This window comes from Mastigoproctus giganteus, chromosome 9, assembly GCF_048544385.1.
Source record: "Mastigoproctus giganteus isolate SK-2022 chromosome 9, ASM4854438v1, whole genome shotgun sequence".
Taxonomy (NCBI): Eukaryota; Metazoa; Arthropoda; class Arachnida; order Uropygi; family Thelyphonidae; genus Mastigoproctus; species Mastigoproctus giganteus.
Genome location: NC_143583.1, coordinates 51,483,056 through 51,500,268, shown reverse-complemented (window position 1 = coordinate 51,500,268; position 17,213 = coordinate 51,483,056). Strand labels below are relative to the sequence as shown.

The following is a 17,213-nucleotide window of genomic DNA, read 5'->3' as shown; positions in this document are numbered from 1 at the left end:
AGTAATGACTATTTTAAAGCATTTTTTTACTGTTAGATACAATACAGCAATTACGATATATACCAAAGACATGGAAGAGTAATACAAGGCCCTTCTAAGACAATGTGTTAACAATTATGAAACATTTGTATCAAAATCGAGTCGTCAGATGTTGGGCTTTAGTTATGCTATGAAATAACAGATTTTCATGTGTATACTGTAATTCTTTATTAGTGATTATCTTTAGAAGTGGTAATCATTATTGTTACTTTAAAATACATAATACCAGATAAGCAAACCTTTTACTTTTCGAATGAGATTTAATTTAATTATAAATTTTTGGGGTGATCAAAATAATTTTTTGAATTTCAGTCTAAAATACATGTCTAATGGTTGGATTAGAGAAGTTGTGGTGAGCGGTAAATAAATTATCTGAACATTTGATGACTTAGGTCTTGTAGATGCTTCAGAGTGTTATCCAAAAGTCAATAGACACCAGAGATTATCGAAAAGAAAAACTATTTCTCTTGAGGAAAAGATAATTATTTTAAATCAACTAAAAGAAAATGAGGAATAGGCAGCAGTTGCCAAGGCTTTAGTTCAATGAAGCAACAGTTCAGACAATAAAGAAAAAAACAAATGAGAAAAATATAAGAACTAGTGTTGCAGCAGCATTTTCCATCAGTGCAAAAAAAAAAAAAAACACCGTAATATGAAAGATTCAATTATAGAAAGAGAAGTTTCTATAACTGAATCCTGGAAAAGTGGATCATAAAGTATAACCAGAAGCAGATAACCATGGAAGTCAATGCAATCAAAGAAATGGCTATGAAGTTTTATAAACTTCTTCATGAAACCAGCTAATCTCCTCTTCCAAAACAAGAGTTGCACATGAATTTTCTGCCAGCAAAGGCTTGTTTGAAAATTTGAGTAAACGCTTCAATTTACACAATGTAAAAGTTCAAGGAGGAAGTGCATTGGCTAATATCAAACCTGCAAAGAAATTTCTGGAAGCACTGGAAAACAAATTATACAAGAACAAGACTATAGTGTAGACCAAATTTTCAATGCTGATGAAACTGGACTGTATTACCAAAAAATTGCCACAGAGAACTGTAACCTCAAAAAATGAGAGAAAAAAAAAAAAAAAAAAACAGCAAGGTGATTTAAAGCTGAAAAAGATTGGATAATTTCGATGTTATTATTAGCCATATGATGCACGGAAGTCTCCGGCTTATGCTGCACTGGCAAAAAAAAAAAATAAAATAATTGAGTTACCCTGTGTGTGTGTGTGTGTGTGTGTGTGTGTGTGTGTGTGTGTGTGTGTGTGTGTGTGTGTGTGTGTGTGTGTGTGTGTGTGAGAGTGAGAGTGAGAGAGAGAGAGAAGAGAGAGAGAGAGCACCAAGAAAAAGAAGAATGATGATATCCAGCTCAGGATCCTGGGTGTGCCAAGCCCACACTCGTTAAATGTGAACCCCTGGGGAATTAGTAATTCATCAGAAGATTTTTTTTTTTTTTTTTTTTGTTGTTGTTAGTTGTTGGCACATCGGCTTCTCAGGAGATTTAAAGATAAAACTATTTAAGAAAAACGCAAGCTACCTATACATTGGCTGGCAAATAAAAAGGCTTGGGTAACAATGACTATTTTTAAAGACTGATTTCTCTACTGCTTTGTACCTGAAATTCAAAGCTATGTGGAAAAGAAAAATTTTAAATTTCAATTGATTATTGAATAATGTTACTGGGCATCTGCAAGATCTAAGTCATCCTAATGTTCAAGTAGTTTATTTCTGTCAGCAGAAGTATTAATACATGGTCAGGTATAGAAATGCAGTTCCTGATACATGGTCAGGTGTACTCCCCAATTACTCCTGACGAAGTGCCAATATTTCCTTCTGCTGACATCAGATTTTGCATTTTTGCCAGCCCTGTATTCAATTTATAACTAAATTTGCCTGCCCATATCTGATAACAGCTCTACCACCTTTTATTTTATTTTACTTTATTATTTATTTATTTTTTTTTTTACTTTATTTTGTTTAATTATTTGGTATTAATATTTTTACTTTACAGTTCTTTCACCTCCAAATTAGCTTTGCAATTCAGCCCATAATTTTCTTAATTCATTATAACTTGTAGAATATTAGCATCCATTCACATTTTTCAAATCTATATTACCTCTTTTTCCTACTATTCTTACCCTTATAGTTCTTGGCACTTTGTGTAAGTTTCACTTCTATCTATGCAAACTTTAGCCATGTAAGAAGAATAGACTTATCTATTCTCCTTAAATAAAGAAGAATAGACTTATCTATTCTTCTTAAATAAAGAAGAATAGACTTATCTATTCTTCTTACATGCTTGTATACTTTTGCACCTTTTACTGCTGCTTTGCACATTTTTGGTGCATTTGTCAAAACTTACTTATTTATTTAATATAATTTTTTTTTTCCATCAATCTTACTTTGATTTTAAATTATATTTAATATATATATAAGCTAAATTAAAATTGGATATTGCCAGTAGCATGGCAAACCAGTAGAGTCAAAATGAACTGAACCAAATAAAATAACAATAACAGAAAAATATGGGGGGGGGATAAATAAGAAGAAAAGGGTAGTGTTGAAGCAACGTTCCTAAAATAATTTAGAAATTAAGCCAGTTAAAATAAATTTAGTGGCGCCCCCCCTTGATGGCACCCATTTCCGAATTATGTGAAATCTCACTAAGGTGGATACGTAAACTAACAACATTACACGACCAAATAAACTGAAAATTAATAAAATAAAATAAAACAGACTGACCATTATGCCCCATCTCGACAGAGGACCACGAGGCCAATAATAGTCAGGGAATCACTGCATTTAAAACGCTAAACAAATCCATGCAACGACAGAATGATACTAGGACAAACCACCAATGCAATAGATTTCCATGGCGGTGGTCCTTATGCAGCGAAAAATAATAAAACAGAAAGCCTAGTATTCATATGGCCAAACCACACCACTGACAAAACAATAGTTGAACTGAAAATATATAGAAACAAATTAGGCTATAGATTGTGGTAGGAACACAGCGTTAACACATCGTCACTACTCCCATTTAAATATGATCAAATTAGTCCAAAAATTAAATAGGGAAATAAAAATTACTGAAATATGTATTAAAATAAATAAGAAAAATAATTAATACGAAGAGCTAACATCATATATATATATATATATATATATATATATATATATATATATTTAATAATGGTGTGGCATAATTGTCAGTCTTTTCTGTCCAATTTGATATTATTTTCAGTTTTTCCAACTTATCTGTTTGTAATGTTGGCAGATTACGATTGCATATAGTGATATTTCACGTAATTCAGACACTGGTGCTTAGCTGAATGGGTGCCACTAAATTTCATTTAATTGGAATCTTTTTTCTAAATTAATTAGGATTGTTTCTCCAACAGTACTTTATTGCTCATTATTCTTGTATTTATTGCTGGTTTATTTGTCAAAATCATTTTCTCTTCACTGGTCGGCCACTCTACTGGCATACATTTCATTATTTTTTTACCTTACATTTTATAGTTAAATACACGCAACATGTTGTTTTTGCATGTTCGCTGTTGCCACTGATGTTTGCTCTACTATTTTCTTTTTATTTTACATTTCATTTTTGCTGTCAATTCTTTGTTTCAATCGGATTTAATTTAATTTTTTTTTAAATGAAAACCCCAAACACAAGAGGTATTAGAAACTATATTACTTAGTACCGTGCTTCGGTTGGAGGTTGAGAAGTTGAAAGAAGATATTGGTTGAAATAAAATTTAAACTTCTGTAGACTGTAATTTTCACGAAATACATATGAAGGAAGGTTGTTCCAGAAAACAGAGTTGAATGAATAAACGAGGAAGATGAAAAGTTGGTTCTGTGAGTTTGAAGTTGAACAGTACATGGATGTTGGATGGTGGCGGCACGTGTTCGGACTGTTTTGAAAGAGAGAGAGGAGGAATTATAGAAGCCAATTCAGAAGAACAGTGCCCATGGAAGTTTCTGTAGAAAAGGCATGCAGCAGAAACAGTATGTCTATGAGACAGTGAGTGGAGAGACTCTGTTAGAGAGGAGTCATTAATTAACCTAACTGCCCTGTTCTGAATGGAATCTAGGAGCCCAAGAGAGAAAGAGAGGTTTTGGGGATGCCGCCCCAGATGTGGGAACAATATTCCATGGTAGGGTGGATTAGCGATTTGGACAGAGTGAACAACTGTTTAGAAGAAAAGTAACATCAAGAGAGAAACAGAAAACCAAGTTTTTTAGATGCAGATGAAGCGATATGTGCTTGTGCCAAGTGAGATTAGAAGTCAGGGTAATCCCCAAAAGAGATATATCATTTTGCCTAGAAATTGGAGTGTCACCAAAGATAAGCAGAGGAGCAGAAGAATCCTTTTTTGCAAGATGGTAGTTTTGGTAGCGGATATTCGAGAAGTTGAAGTTGATTGAGTGGGGAAAGGTTTCTCAAAATGGAAAGTGGAATGCAATGTGCTATCATCGGTAAAACTATGGATAGAATTTCCAGTCAATGGAAGAAGGTCATTAACATACAAGAGGAAAACAGTGGAGGGAAACCTTGGGGGAAAACCAGCATTAGTGGAGAGTTAGAAGACAGAGAGCCATCTACCATCACCCTCAGTGAGGGATTAGAGAGAAAACTGGATAACCAATTATTAAAAACAGTTGGCAAACCATAAGATGGAAGCTTGTTTAGGAGACCTTCAAGGCAAACACAATCGAAAGCGTTTGAAATGTCAAGAACAACTGCTTGTGTTTCCCCGAACTTTTCCATAAATGGATAACATAAGCCAGAATATCACACTGACTGGATCGACACTAACAGAATCCATACTAGCGATCGTTGATCAGACAGAAGGTTTCTAGTTAGTTTAAGAGTTGGTGGCTAATTGATTTCTCCATTACTTTAGAAATGGTAGAAGTAATTGTCATGGGATGATAATTGGATGGGAGGGATTTGTCACTCTTTTTAGGAACTGGCTAGATATGAGCAAATTTCCAAGCAGAAGGAAAAACACCTTTGGAATAAGAAAAAGAAAAAAGGCGGCAAAGAACAGGAGTAAGTTCAGGAGCACAGGTTTTGAGAACAAGTGGAGAAATATCATCAGGACCTGGAGCTTTCTTAGCATCAAGATTCGTCAAAATCCTTCTGACATCCTTTTGACGGAAGACCACAGGAGGAATTAATTGGAGCATGTTGGCAATGGTATGAGGTATTTTACCAAGATCATTGATACAGGAGTTAGAAGAAAAATGAGATGCTAGTAGATCCTTTATCCTTGGCTGAAGTGACAACAGAATCATCTGGCTTTGACAGATGTGGGAGAAGAGATGGGCAAAAGTTCCGGCCAATGCTCGGCTACCATTAGGGCAAGAAGCAAGTTTTCTACTCTTAGCATGTTCAAATTCTAGTTTGGACTGATTAATAACTACTTTACAATTGTTGTGAGCGTTAGTGTAGGCAGAAAATGAAACTAAAGAATTAGAAACAAGACAATTACGATATGCAACATTCTACTCTTGAACAGCCTTAGCACATTTATTGGAAAACAAAGGTTTAGATAAAGGATGAGATTTTAAAGTAGAGTGTGGAATAAAGGATTCCATTCCTACAAGAATAATTTCACTGACACGATCTGAGAAAACGTCAACATCAGAAGTTTTGAAACAGTAATCTGACCAAGCAAAATAAAAGAAATCTTGCAGGTCATCCCATTTTGCATTCTTGTAATGCCAAACAATACGAGGTTGGAAATAGCCATGAGATAAAGGCTCCATTGGAGAAGAGACAACACCAAGTTGTGATCTGAGGTGCATAAAGGACCACCCACTTTGACCGTGTACTTAGAAGGGTTGTTTGTAAGAAAAAGATCAATAGTGTTGGCTGCATGGTTAGGATTGTCCGGTATTCTTGTAGGTAAATGAACAATCTGTGCAAAGTCATTAGTAATTACAATAGCCTCAGCATCTCGACCAACTGGGTTGGTGTGACTAAAAAACGGAAGCCAGCTGGAATTGTGAACATTAAAATCACCAAGGAAAATTACCTCAATGAAGAAAGTCAAGTTGCAAAGAGCTCCAAGTGATTAGTGGAGTTGGGAGAATGGTAAATACAACAAATGAATTTGACACAATGAGGCAGAGAGATTTTAAGCCAGAGAAGATCGAAATGAGTAGATTCCAAATTACCCAAGTCTTTGACAGGGAATATCGGAACGGACATATGCACAAGTACCACCTTTGAGGTGAAAGAATCATACAGCGAATAATTTGGGCAACTGAGATGAGCAGTGGTTGAATCAACTGATAACTCAGATTCAGTCAGAAAAAGTACATAGGGTTTGGCAGATTGTGGAACTGGACATCGTTGAGATTAGAAATGAGACCACATATATTTGTGAAATGAACTGGGAAGTGTTTGGGTGGTTTAGATCTTTTCGCAGATAACCTTACTCTATTAGTTTGACGATTCATGGTGTATTCAATTTGAATTATATATATATACAGGTAACCCTCATATAACATGGTAATTAGGTTCCGATAAAATGTCATTTTTCGCAAAACCATGTTATAAGGGACTAAGAAAAAGTATAAAAAGGTTACATTCCAAGAGCTAAAAAAATTAACTAATTTGTTAACAAAATGTTAACAAAACTAACAAAATTACTCCATTCTAGATTTTGTATATCTTCTGCTCTCTTTAAAAAACGAGTAATCTGGGTTTGTTTGATTTTGCTTGATAAATCTTTGTGAATTTCATCGTATGGAACTAAGCATTTTTGAAACTCCCTTTTGAAATTTGGTATCCTTTCATTCAAGAATTTGCATTCAAAAAAATAATATTTTAATTGCTTGGCTAACTTTATGCCTTCCCCTATGCTTTTTTAGTGTAATTTGGAAGTTTATAATTTTCATATGCACTATCATCATCTAAATTGATTTGATTTTACCCCCGATGCCATTTGCACAAAATCAGTTACACTGGCCTCTTCTTCTACCACTAATTCTTGAATGTCTTTGGTAATCATATCTTTTTATTTTTTATTTTTTAGGAGCATTGATGACTAAAGTCATGGTACTATGTTACTATAAATTGCATGTGTCCCGAGGTTGATTTTCTGTTTTGAAGGACGAAAAACCAGAGTTTCCGTGAGAAAAAAACAATGCTACCCTCACCCGACTAACTCAGCCACGTTATGAAAAATAACCATAAAATTTCCTCATGCCATCAACAGGATTCAAACTCAGGTCTTTTCCACCTGGTGTCAAATGGAGGGCGATTCTCTCAACTGTTGTTATTTGGATTTTAGCAGCATTAGCAACTAAGGCCATATTGCTCTGGGGATATGCAGTGGTCATTCCCTGACCTTTCCACATCTTCTGTATGTAGTGGTCACGGGCTCGAACCCCGGTCTAATCAAGAAGTGTGTGCTACGCACTGCTGCTCCTGCCCAGCTGGCTACAGAGGTGCCCACTCTATCAACTGTGCCACCTACAAGGGCTTCAGTAGTCATATTATCGAAATCTTCCCCTCTACCGAAGTAGCAAGGTCTACTATCGCACGGATTCCGTTTTCTGCCGGTTCGACCCTATTTCCAGAATACACTCACTATGGCCATAGATTTTTCCACATGCATTTAATGTTGACTGTTTTACTTCTTTCAGCGATAAAACTATGATTCTGATACAGTCCACAATTGAGAAATGTTTCCATGTCTCCATCACTTCAATAGATTCAGAATCAATGTTTTCCAAAATCCATTGTAAGGATTTTCGGATGTAATGAGTTTTAAAGGTGGATATAATGCCTTGATCTAATGGCCGAATGAACAAAGTTGTATTAACCTAGTACAACTGTGGTAGTAGAAACATAACTTCAACGTTTGGATGACTTAAATCTTTTGGGTGGCCTGGTGTGCTATTCCAATAATAATAAAACTTTGAAATCTAGATTTTATCAAAAGTGCAATAGCCGAGAACGTAACACAGGGATTTCCCAACAAAATAAAATACAGAAATTTCTCAATAATTTTTTTTTTGACTAGTGAGTCAACAGCGGGTATTCAAAAAGAATGGAAATGTTGAAAAATTACATCCATAGCAAGTTTTCCCCACGCGCAAATACCCTGTCATGTAAGGTTTACCAAAATTCTCTAACCGTATTAGAGCGAAACCACTCTATTTGATAAATTGCCACAATTTATCAATAGTGTCTGAGCAAAAAACCATGTTGCAGAAGTACTGTGTTATATGGTGGTTGCTTGTATATATATATATACAATATATATATATATTGCTTGTATATATATATATATTAGTAATATTATTATTATTTTTTTTTTTTTTTTTTGCTGTGTTGAGCTTCTGAAGTATTTGTGAAGGATATTCTCCATCTGGAAAGGTATTAATTATATACTAATTTCATTGAAATTAGTAATTAACATTAGCAGAGGCATATGATGCAAGAAAAAAAAGCTTATAGAGCATCAGCCAAAAAAAAAACCTTCCCATTAACATAATTAATTTCTTTGAACCTCAACTTTCTCCAGTCCAACTTTCCTAACAGCAAGGCAGTTTTTTTTTTTTTTTTTTTTTTATGTGAACCTCAAACACGAGAGGTATTAGAACCTATAGTACTTAGTACCATGCTTGGGTTGGAGACTGAGAAGACGAAAGAAGATATTTGTTGACATTGGACTTGAACTTCTGTAGATTGTAATTTTCAGGAAATACGTATGAAGGAAGGTTGTTCCAGAGAACGGCAGTTGAATGAATAAATGAGGAAGATGAAAAGTTGGTTCTGTGGGTTTGAAGTTGGACAGTAAATGGATGTTGGCTGGTGCCGGCACGTGTTCGGACTGTTTTGAAAGAGAGAGCGGGAATTATAGAAGCTAATTCAGAAGAACAGTGCCCATAGAAGTATCTGTAGAAGAGGCATGCAGCAGAAACAGTGCGTCTATGAGACAGCGAGTGGAGAGACTCTGTTAGAGATGAATCATTAATTAACCTAACTGCCCTCTTCTGAAGGGAATCAAGAAGCCTGAGAGAGGTTTTGGGGGCACCACCCCAGATGTGGGAACAATATTCCATGGCAGGGCGGATTTGCGATTTATACAGAATGAGCAGCTGTTTGGAAGAAAAGTAATGCCGAGAGCGAAAGAGTAAACCAAGTTTTTTAGATGCAGAGGAAGCAATATTTGTAATGTGCTTGTGCCAAGAGAGATTAGAAGTCAGGGTAATCCCCAAAAGAGATATATCCTTTTGCCTAGAAATTCGAGTGTCACTAAAGATAAGCATAGGCGCAGAAGAATCCTTTTTGCGAGATATAAGACAAGACTGAGTTTTAGAAGACAACTTAGTTGAAATCAACTAAGTTGTCTTTGCCCCACTGGAGAATTACCTGAAGATCGGCATTTAAGGAATTGGTAGCAGATTTTCGAGAAGTTGAAGCTGATTGAGCAGGACAAGGTTTCTCAAAATGGAAAGTTGAATGCAATGTGCTATCATCGGCAAAACTATGGATAGGATTTCCAGTCAATGGAAGAAGGTCATTGATATACAAGAGGAAAAGAGTGGGGGAAAGAAATGAACCTTGGGGGACACCAGCATTAGTGGAGAAGTTAGAAGACAGAGAGCCATCAACCATCGCCCACAGTGAGCGATCAGAGAGAAAACTGGATAACCAATTACTAAAAACAGTTGGCAAACCATAAGATGGAAGCTTGTTTAGAAGACTTTTATGCCAAACACGATCAAAAGCCTTTGAGATGTCAAGAGCAACTACTTGTGTTTCACCGAACCATTCCATTGAATTAGTCCATAAATGGGTAACATAAGCCAGAATATCACCAGTGGATCGACACTGACGGAATCCATAGTGGTGATTGTTGATCAGACGGAAGGTTTCTAGGTAGTTTAAGAGTTGGCGTTAATTGATTTCTCCATTACTTTAGAAAGAGTAGAAGTAATTGCAATGGGACGATAACTGGATGGGAGGGATTTGTCATCCTTTTTAGGAACTCGCTGGATATGAGCAAATTTCCAAGCAGAAGGAAAAACACCTTTAGAATAAGAAAGTGAAAAAAGGCAGCAAAGAATACGAGTAAGTTCAGGAGCACAGGCTTTGAGAACAAGCGGAGAAATACCATCAGGACCTGGAGTTTTCTTAGCATCGAGATTCCTCAAAATCCTTCTGATATCCTTTTGACGGAAGACCACAGGAGGCATTGAATGGAGTGTGTTGGGAATGGTGGGAGGTGTTTTACCAAGATCATTAATACATGAGCTGGAAGAAAAATGGGATGCTAGCAGGTCAGCTTTATCCTTGGCTGAAGTGACAACAGAACCATCTGGTTTGGACAGAGGTGGGAGCAGAGATGGGCAAAAGTTGCGGCCAATAGCTTTGGCAAGAGACCAGAATGCTCGGCTACCATTAGGGCAAGAAGCAAGTTTTCTACTCTTAGCCTGTTCAAACTCTAGTTTGGACTGATCAATAACTGCTTTACAATTGTTACGAGCTTTGGTGTAGGCAGAAAATGAAACTGAAGAATTAGAAACAAGCCAATTACGATATGCAACATTCTTCTCTTGCACAGCCTTAGCACATTTATTGGAAAACCAAGGTTTAGATAAAGGACGAGATTTTAAAGTGGAGTGTGGGATAAAGGATTCCATTACTGCAAGAATAATTTCACTGACACGATCTGAGCAAACGTTGACATCAGAACTTTTGAAACAGTAATCCGACCAAGGAAAAGAAGAAAAGAAGTCTCGCAGGTCATCCCATTTTGCATTCTTGTAATGCCAAACAACACGAGGTTGGGAATAGTCATGAGATAAAGGTTCCATTGGAGAAGAGACAATCACCAAGTTGTGATCTGAAGTGCCTAAAGGAGCTCTCACTTCGACTGTGTACTTAGAAGGGTTGTTTGTGAGAAAAAGTTCAAGTGTATTGGCTGTATAATTAGGATTGTCCGGTATTCTTGTAGGTAAATGAACAATCTGTGCTAGGTCATTAGTAATTGCAAAAGCCTCAGCATCTCGACCTGCTGGGTCGGTGTGACTAGAAAACGGAAGCCAGCTGGGGTTGTGAACATTAAAATCACCAAGGAAAATTACCTCACTGTTAGGAGAGTTGGACTGGAGAAAGTCAAGTTGCAACGAGAGGAAGTCAAAGAGCTCCAAGTGATTAGTCGAGCTGGGAGAACGGTAGAGACAACAGATGAATTTGACACAATGATGTACAGAGATTTTAAGCCAGAGAAGATTAAAGAGAGGAGATTCCAAATTGCCAAGTCTCTGACAGGGAATATCAGAACGGACATATGCACAAGTACCACCTTTGAGGCGAAAGGAATCATACAGCGAATAATTTGGGCATCTGAGATGAGCAGTAGTTGAATCAACTTATAACTGAGATTCTGTTAGAAAAAGTACATGAGGTTTGGCAGACTGCAAGTGGAAATGGACATCGTTGAGATTAGAATTGAGACCACGTATATTTGTGAAATGAATTAGGAAGTCCTTGGGAGGTTTAGATCTTTTCGCAGATAAGCTTGCTCTATTAGTTTGACAATTCATGGTGTATTCAATAGTAAGAAAAAGTGGGTGGGACATGCTGTATGAAGTAATGAAATTTTTGGATATGGCGTACATGTGGTAAGAATATACCCAGATCCTTGACATAACGTGGTCTCGACAATGCTCCCCGCATACACACTACTCGGACTCCCTCCAGTCACTATCTGGCAGAGTGAGGCAGAGTAGAGGTAGCAAGATTATACACTAGCTGATCCGGAAGCCTCCTAGAGAGTTACCAATAGGTCCGGTCCAGTGTACTAACTAGCGGCCGGCCTGCGAAAACCGTTTTAGAGCTGTACCCTCGAAATGTAAGGAATATTGGATCTCGCCACGACGTTCATCATAACCTCAAAAAGTCATCAATCATACTGCATGATGGAAGAGATAGGGAAGGGTTGACCGGAACTTAGCTCTAGAGACTAAACATGGGTTCCACCACTTCAAGCCTCCAATAAGCAAAGTGGTGGTATTTCACCGGTTGATGAGAGTCATCTTCTACCTAGTACTGCCTGGTAACATAGAGGGGCGGCGTTCCTCCATGTGGTGTGGGCGCCACACCTCGACCCCTGCTTACGTTGGTTCACACCTGGGTGGTCACCCACCATGTACTTGTGCATGGGGGTTATACCCAGGATTACTAACAGTTCCACCATCGTGAAGGTGCAAGCAGAGGATTTGGCTGTCACAGACCGTCCGGACTTCGACGAAATTGGGTCCACTTGACTTGAGTGTCACCCGAATATCAGTTTCATCAGTGTTTTAGACTCCCAGGTAGCAAGTACAGCTTGTCTGGCTTATCTGAGAGAATGTCTGTGACAACCTCAAGGACCAAAATTCAGTGTAACACAGTGCTAAAATAGAACTGTAGTGAAGTTGGTGTTCCTGTCTTTTATTCTTAATTGCCAAGACATTTTGTTTAAATGTGCATGTTGTTTGTTGTTTGTTATTTGGTTTTTAGGAGCATTAGGAACTAAGGCCATATTGTTCCGGGGATTTGCGGTGGTCATTCCCTGACCATTCCGCATCCTCCGTATTTGGTGGTCATCGGCTCGAACCCCGGTCTAATCAAGAAGCATGTGCTGCTGCTGCTCCTGCCCACCTGGCTACAGAGGCACCGAAATGTGCATGTTTGTTGTGAGAATCTTACCTATGTTTGGTAGTACATACCTTTGTGGGCAGTTAATTTCACTCCTGAAGACAATTAAAAATTCACATTGGGCGAGATTAAAAAGTAACCACTTTTCATCCCTAATGAAAACTGCATTACCACAAAAGCTTATACCCGATACTGAAAAAAACTGTTTCTTGCAAAAGCTGCAAAGTTTCTAGCGAAACAATAAATTAATTTTGAATCTTTTTGTTATAATATTTTTTGTAGCAATTTTGAATCTATTCGATATTAAAAAATAAAATTATGTTTATTTTATCTATAGTTCCTATCTGATTTGTATGCATATATGTGTTAATAAATAAATATAAATAATAAAAATATTGAAAACCAATGCATTTTCAAGTCAATACGTGGACTGCACTGATCTCATATAAAGTTTAGTGGCCCCCTTTCCTATTTGAGTTTCACACCTAGGCTCTACAGGATCAATTTGTATTGATGGACAGTCCAAGTTCAATCTATCTTGCAATACACCAATCAATAATCTACATGCTATGAACTGCATTATCTAGCAGTTTATAGCATGCAGCTCTCTCTCTGTATCGCATAAAGAGTTGTGCGTAGCCAGTTGCAAAGTGCGAAATGGACATCTTTTCCAATTTATTGTAGCCATTTGCATGCAGACTTACAAAACTTGTTCCTCATTCCAAGCACCGATTGGCAATTTAGTGTTCTTCTAGAATGCCACCATTTTATAAGATCAAAAAGTTGCACAAAGTAATAATTAATAAATAAATATCCACATAATATACTATATGTGTGGAATAGCAAAGGCTACAGCATGATATGATAAAAACCAACCAAACAAAAATAAAATAAAATAAAAATAAATAATTAGAAACTAACCTGGTATAATTCTTGGCCTCATTCCTGGTGGAAAGGGATGTCTGAAACCCTCTTCAGTGCTTGAAGCTCTTGGAAGCATTCCAGGAGTGCCTGTGATATATTCATTTTTAGTTAAACATTTAAGCCTTCAGATTATGAATACACATTCAAACCTCCATACTCAAACTTCAAAACTCTTTAATGGTCATAATATAACCATTAAACTCATTTATTGTTATTAACAGTTAATTATTTAATAATCATACAATGTGAATATAACCTTCATATCACTGTTACGTTATTGTAACAGTGGGATGAAAAATCAAGATAAATGACCAAGTGAGATGTGTTCAAATCATAATTTATTGTTCCAGAATATTTCGAAACGTTAAAGATGTCTGAACTCTGCAGGTTAGAGAAGTCTCCCATAAGTGTTTGAGTTTTTAGAATGGGAAAAAAGTTTCAAGATAAAAGCGAACTTAAAAAAAGTTTTTTTTTTTTGGAATTTGATATAAATAATAACTAAAATGATATGGTATGTCTTTAATAAACAATGAAATAAAAAAAAAATAAAAAAATCGAGAAAATAGCTATTTTATTAAAAAATTTGCTAAACAGATCAATTTCAAGATTTTACCAGTTAACACTGACACTATTAAAAGCCAAATTAATATACTTTAACATGTACTGTACACACTACTATTACTGCTATCAGATATTGTTTAATTATAGCCTAAAAATGAGCAGAATTAAGTAGAATTGAGTGAATCTTCCAATTCCTTCATGAATGTACTGAAGCCTATTTCTAACGCATTTCAAGATAATATGACACAGTGGATTCCGGTTATTTGGGCCACCGGTTAATCGGGCAGCCGTTTATTTGGGGCAAATCTTAAAAAACAGAAACCAATTGAGGAAATAGCCAGGGTTTACTTTGCTTAATTGGGACAGCATGCCGTTTAATCAGGGCAGGAGACCACAGCACTGGAGATTACCCTACGATTGTCTCCGATGGTACCACGTGGTTCAGTCGAAATTCTGGAGGTCACAACCATAAAACAATAAAAACAATTAGCAGTCACATGTTTATTGGGCTTTTCTGTTAGTGAAATCTATCATAAACAGACAGTAAACTCAATCTTACTGAATTTGCAATAATACTGACAGATGGAATTCTGTGGGTTATTATGGTGAAATGTGTTTACACTTCCATGAAATCTTCAATCATATAAAAAAAAATTAATTTTCAGATCTTCTCTTCATTCCTATTTTTAAAGCTTTGTAACTCGTTACTCCGTTCTCACTTGCACGTATCGTTTTAGTTGCGATATGTATGTGCTGTGTTCTTTGTTATTGATTGCTTATCTTTTTACTGTTTTAAATTTTAACCCCACCCACAAATGTCAGTGAACAGAAATGTCAACTAGTTCGTATGTGCATATTACAGTACGTATTAATTATTCCGATTATCACATATATTCTTCCGATTTTCACGTATCATTTTAATTTTTTAATTGGTAAGGTAATAAAGGGTAAATTTGTGCTTAATATATTTTTGCTTTTATAGCCTGTGGATAATATTCCTCCTATTTTCTCTAATTAGAATCACTCTAATAGAATTAAAATTCAATTCACAAATGTGATTACAATGACCGGCATTTACTACACATCGTATAGTGAACAGTACTTTACTATGGTGAGTTCGTCGTACCGTGATTTGAACGTACAGTGAACTAATTGTAAAGTGGGGGTATGTTGTATTTTTAACTATTTAATTGGGGCAGCTGCTTAATTGGGCCAAATAACCAGAATGGACTGTATAATATTACATATTCCAAACCTACTAGACATGTATTTGCAAACACAGGTTAACACAGGCCTCTAAATGTAAGTCCTGCAAAATAGTGCTTATAATTTGAGTGGTCACCATCTTATAATAATTTAAATAATAAAATGAATGCAAAAATATATCAAAAAAATTAACTGCTTAATAGTTCCTTCTCTTGCCCATACTCCTCTTTGCTCAACATGGCCTTCAAAAAGTTACTTACCTGGTCTACGGATTTCATGAACAGAGGGTGTTGGTGGGCGTAAAGTTTCAGAATGTTGGGCAGGACTTTGAAGAGTTGGAGAATTAGACAAATTTCCTAAAGGTGAACAGGCAGTATTTGTTCCAGCTGAAACAGTATTTGGCATTTCCGGTCTCTGATCTAAAAATAATAACCACAGCTAACATATAAAAAAATTCAAACATATAATAAATTATTACTCATGATCAAAAATATTAAAATCCGTTCATGCATAATAAACTAATAACATACCTGCAGGCCAGTGTCGAAGTGGCATATGGGCTTGCTGCTCTCTAATAATATGTTCCTGTTTCTTAAGCTGTTGCCGTTGCAACAAATCTCGAAGCTGTTGTCGAGCCAGCATTTGTCCTTCCACTTCCAAAGCTTGCAATTCAGCTGTAGTGGAATCTGACATGGGATGAGGCAGAAGTCTCACTGGAGTAGAAGAAGCACCTGGTCGAGGGGTACCTGGTGGTTTTGCATAGGGGTCATTATTTGATGGCAAGCTTGATAATGGTCTAGACTGAGTAGGTGATGGTGAATAATGGTCAGGACCTTGGCTAGGAGACTGGCAAGGAACTGTTTGAGAAAATGAAGCTTCTGATGAAAACCTAGAAGCAGTGCTTGTTGGCGAAGTATAGGAGTCTGGAACAGATGAACTCGGTCGAGGTGTAGTAGGTGTCTGAGGATAGGGATCTAAAGGACTTGATGCAACTGAAGATGAATGTGAGGGTGAAAAGGGACTATTCACAGGATGCTGTGTTGGAGACGACTGAATATAAGACTCCTGAGTAGAAAGAAGCTGAGTTCGGGGAGTAGGTGAAGGCTGCCGATAGGCATCACTATTTTGAGTAAGAGGTGTGTGGGGAGGAGTGTGAAATATGTCTTGAGTGATTGTTGGTGTTGGTGGTCTCGATGCATCTGATCTTGAAGCTTGCAAGGGCTGTTGAGTAACTGGAGATGTAGAAGGAAAAGGTGGTCTTTGAACAGGAACTGCAGGTCTGCTTATGAATACTGGCCTCTGAGGAGGCAAAAATGGATCACCTCCACTTCCTACATTAGCTGTACTACCAAGAGAATGAGAATAAGTATCACTGCTATGCAAACGACTAGGATCAATGGGTGGACGCACTCTAGACACTTGAATTAGTGGGCTGACTGGGTTTGACGTTCTTCCTGTTATTGGTGATCTTTGCACCAAAAGATGTGCTTGAGATGGCACAGAATTCTGTAAAATTAGAAAAAAAATTTGAAAGAAAACAAATCTTCTTATATAGTTGATATTATTGGCTATTTAAATTTACATATAAATTTATAATATAAAAAAATTATATACAGTAGATTCCGGTTATTTGGGCCACCGGTGAATTGGGGCAGCCGTTTATTTGGGGCAAATGTTAAAAAAACAGAACCCAATCGAGAAAATAGCCAGGGTTTACTTCGCTTAATTGGGACACCGTGCTGTTTAATTGAGGCAGGAGACCACAGCACTGGAGATTACCCTATGATTTTCTCAGACCGTAC

At 36.7% G+C, this 17,213-nt stretch overlaps 1 protein-coding gene across 5 annotated transcripts in view; it reads right to left on the bottom strand.

Moving 5' to 3' along the window:
• The window catches only part of LOC150080216 (histone-lysine N-methyltransferase 2C-like), a 1,301,638-nt gene that overhangs the window by 714,180 nt on the left and 570,245 nt on the right, over positions 1-17,213 (bottom strand). For all 5 annotated transcript variants that reach the window (XM_090381514.1, XM_090381519.1, XM_090381517.1 and 2 more), the window contains exons 39-41: positions 15,942-16,917; positions 15,672-15,830; positions 13,642-13,731 (exon numbers count right to left, since the gene is read on the bottom strand). In XM_090381514.1, the coding sequence (XP_090237640.1) occupies positions 13,642-13,731; positions 15,672-15,830; positions 15,942-16,917 (1,225 nt within the window). The remainder of the gene's footprint in view (positions 1-13,641; positions 13,732-15,671; positions 15,831-15,941; positions 16,918-17,213) is intronic.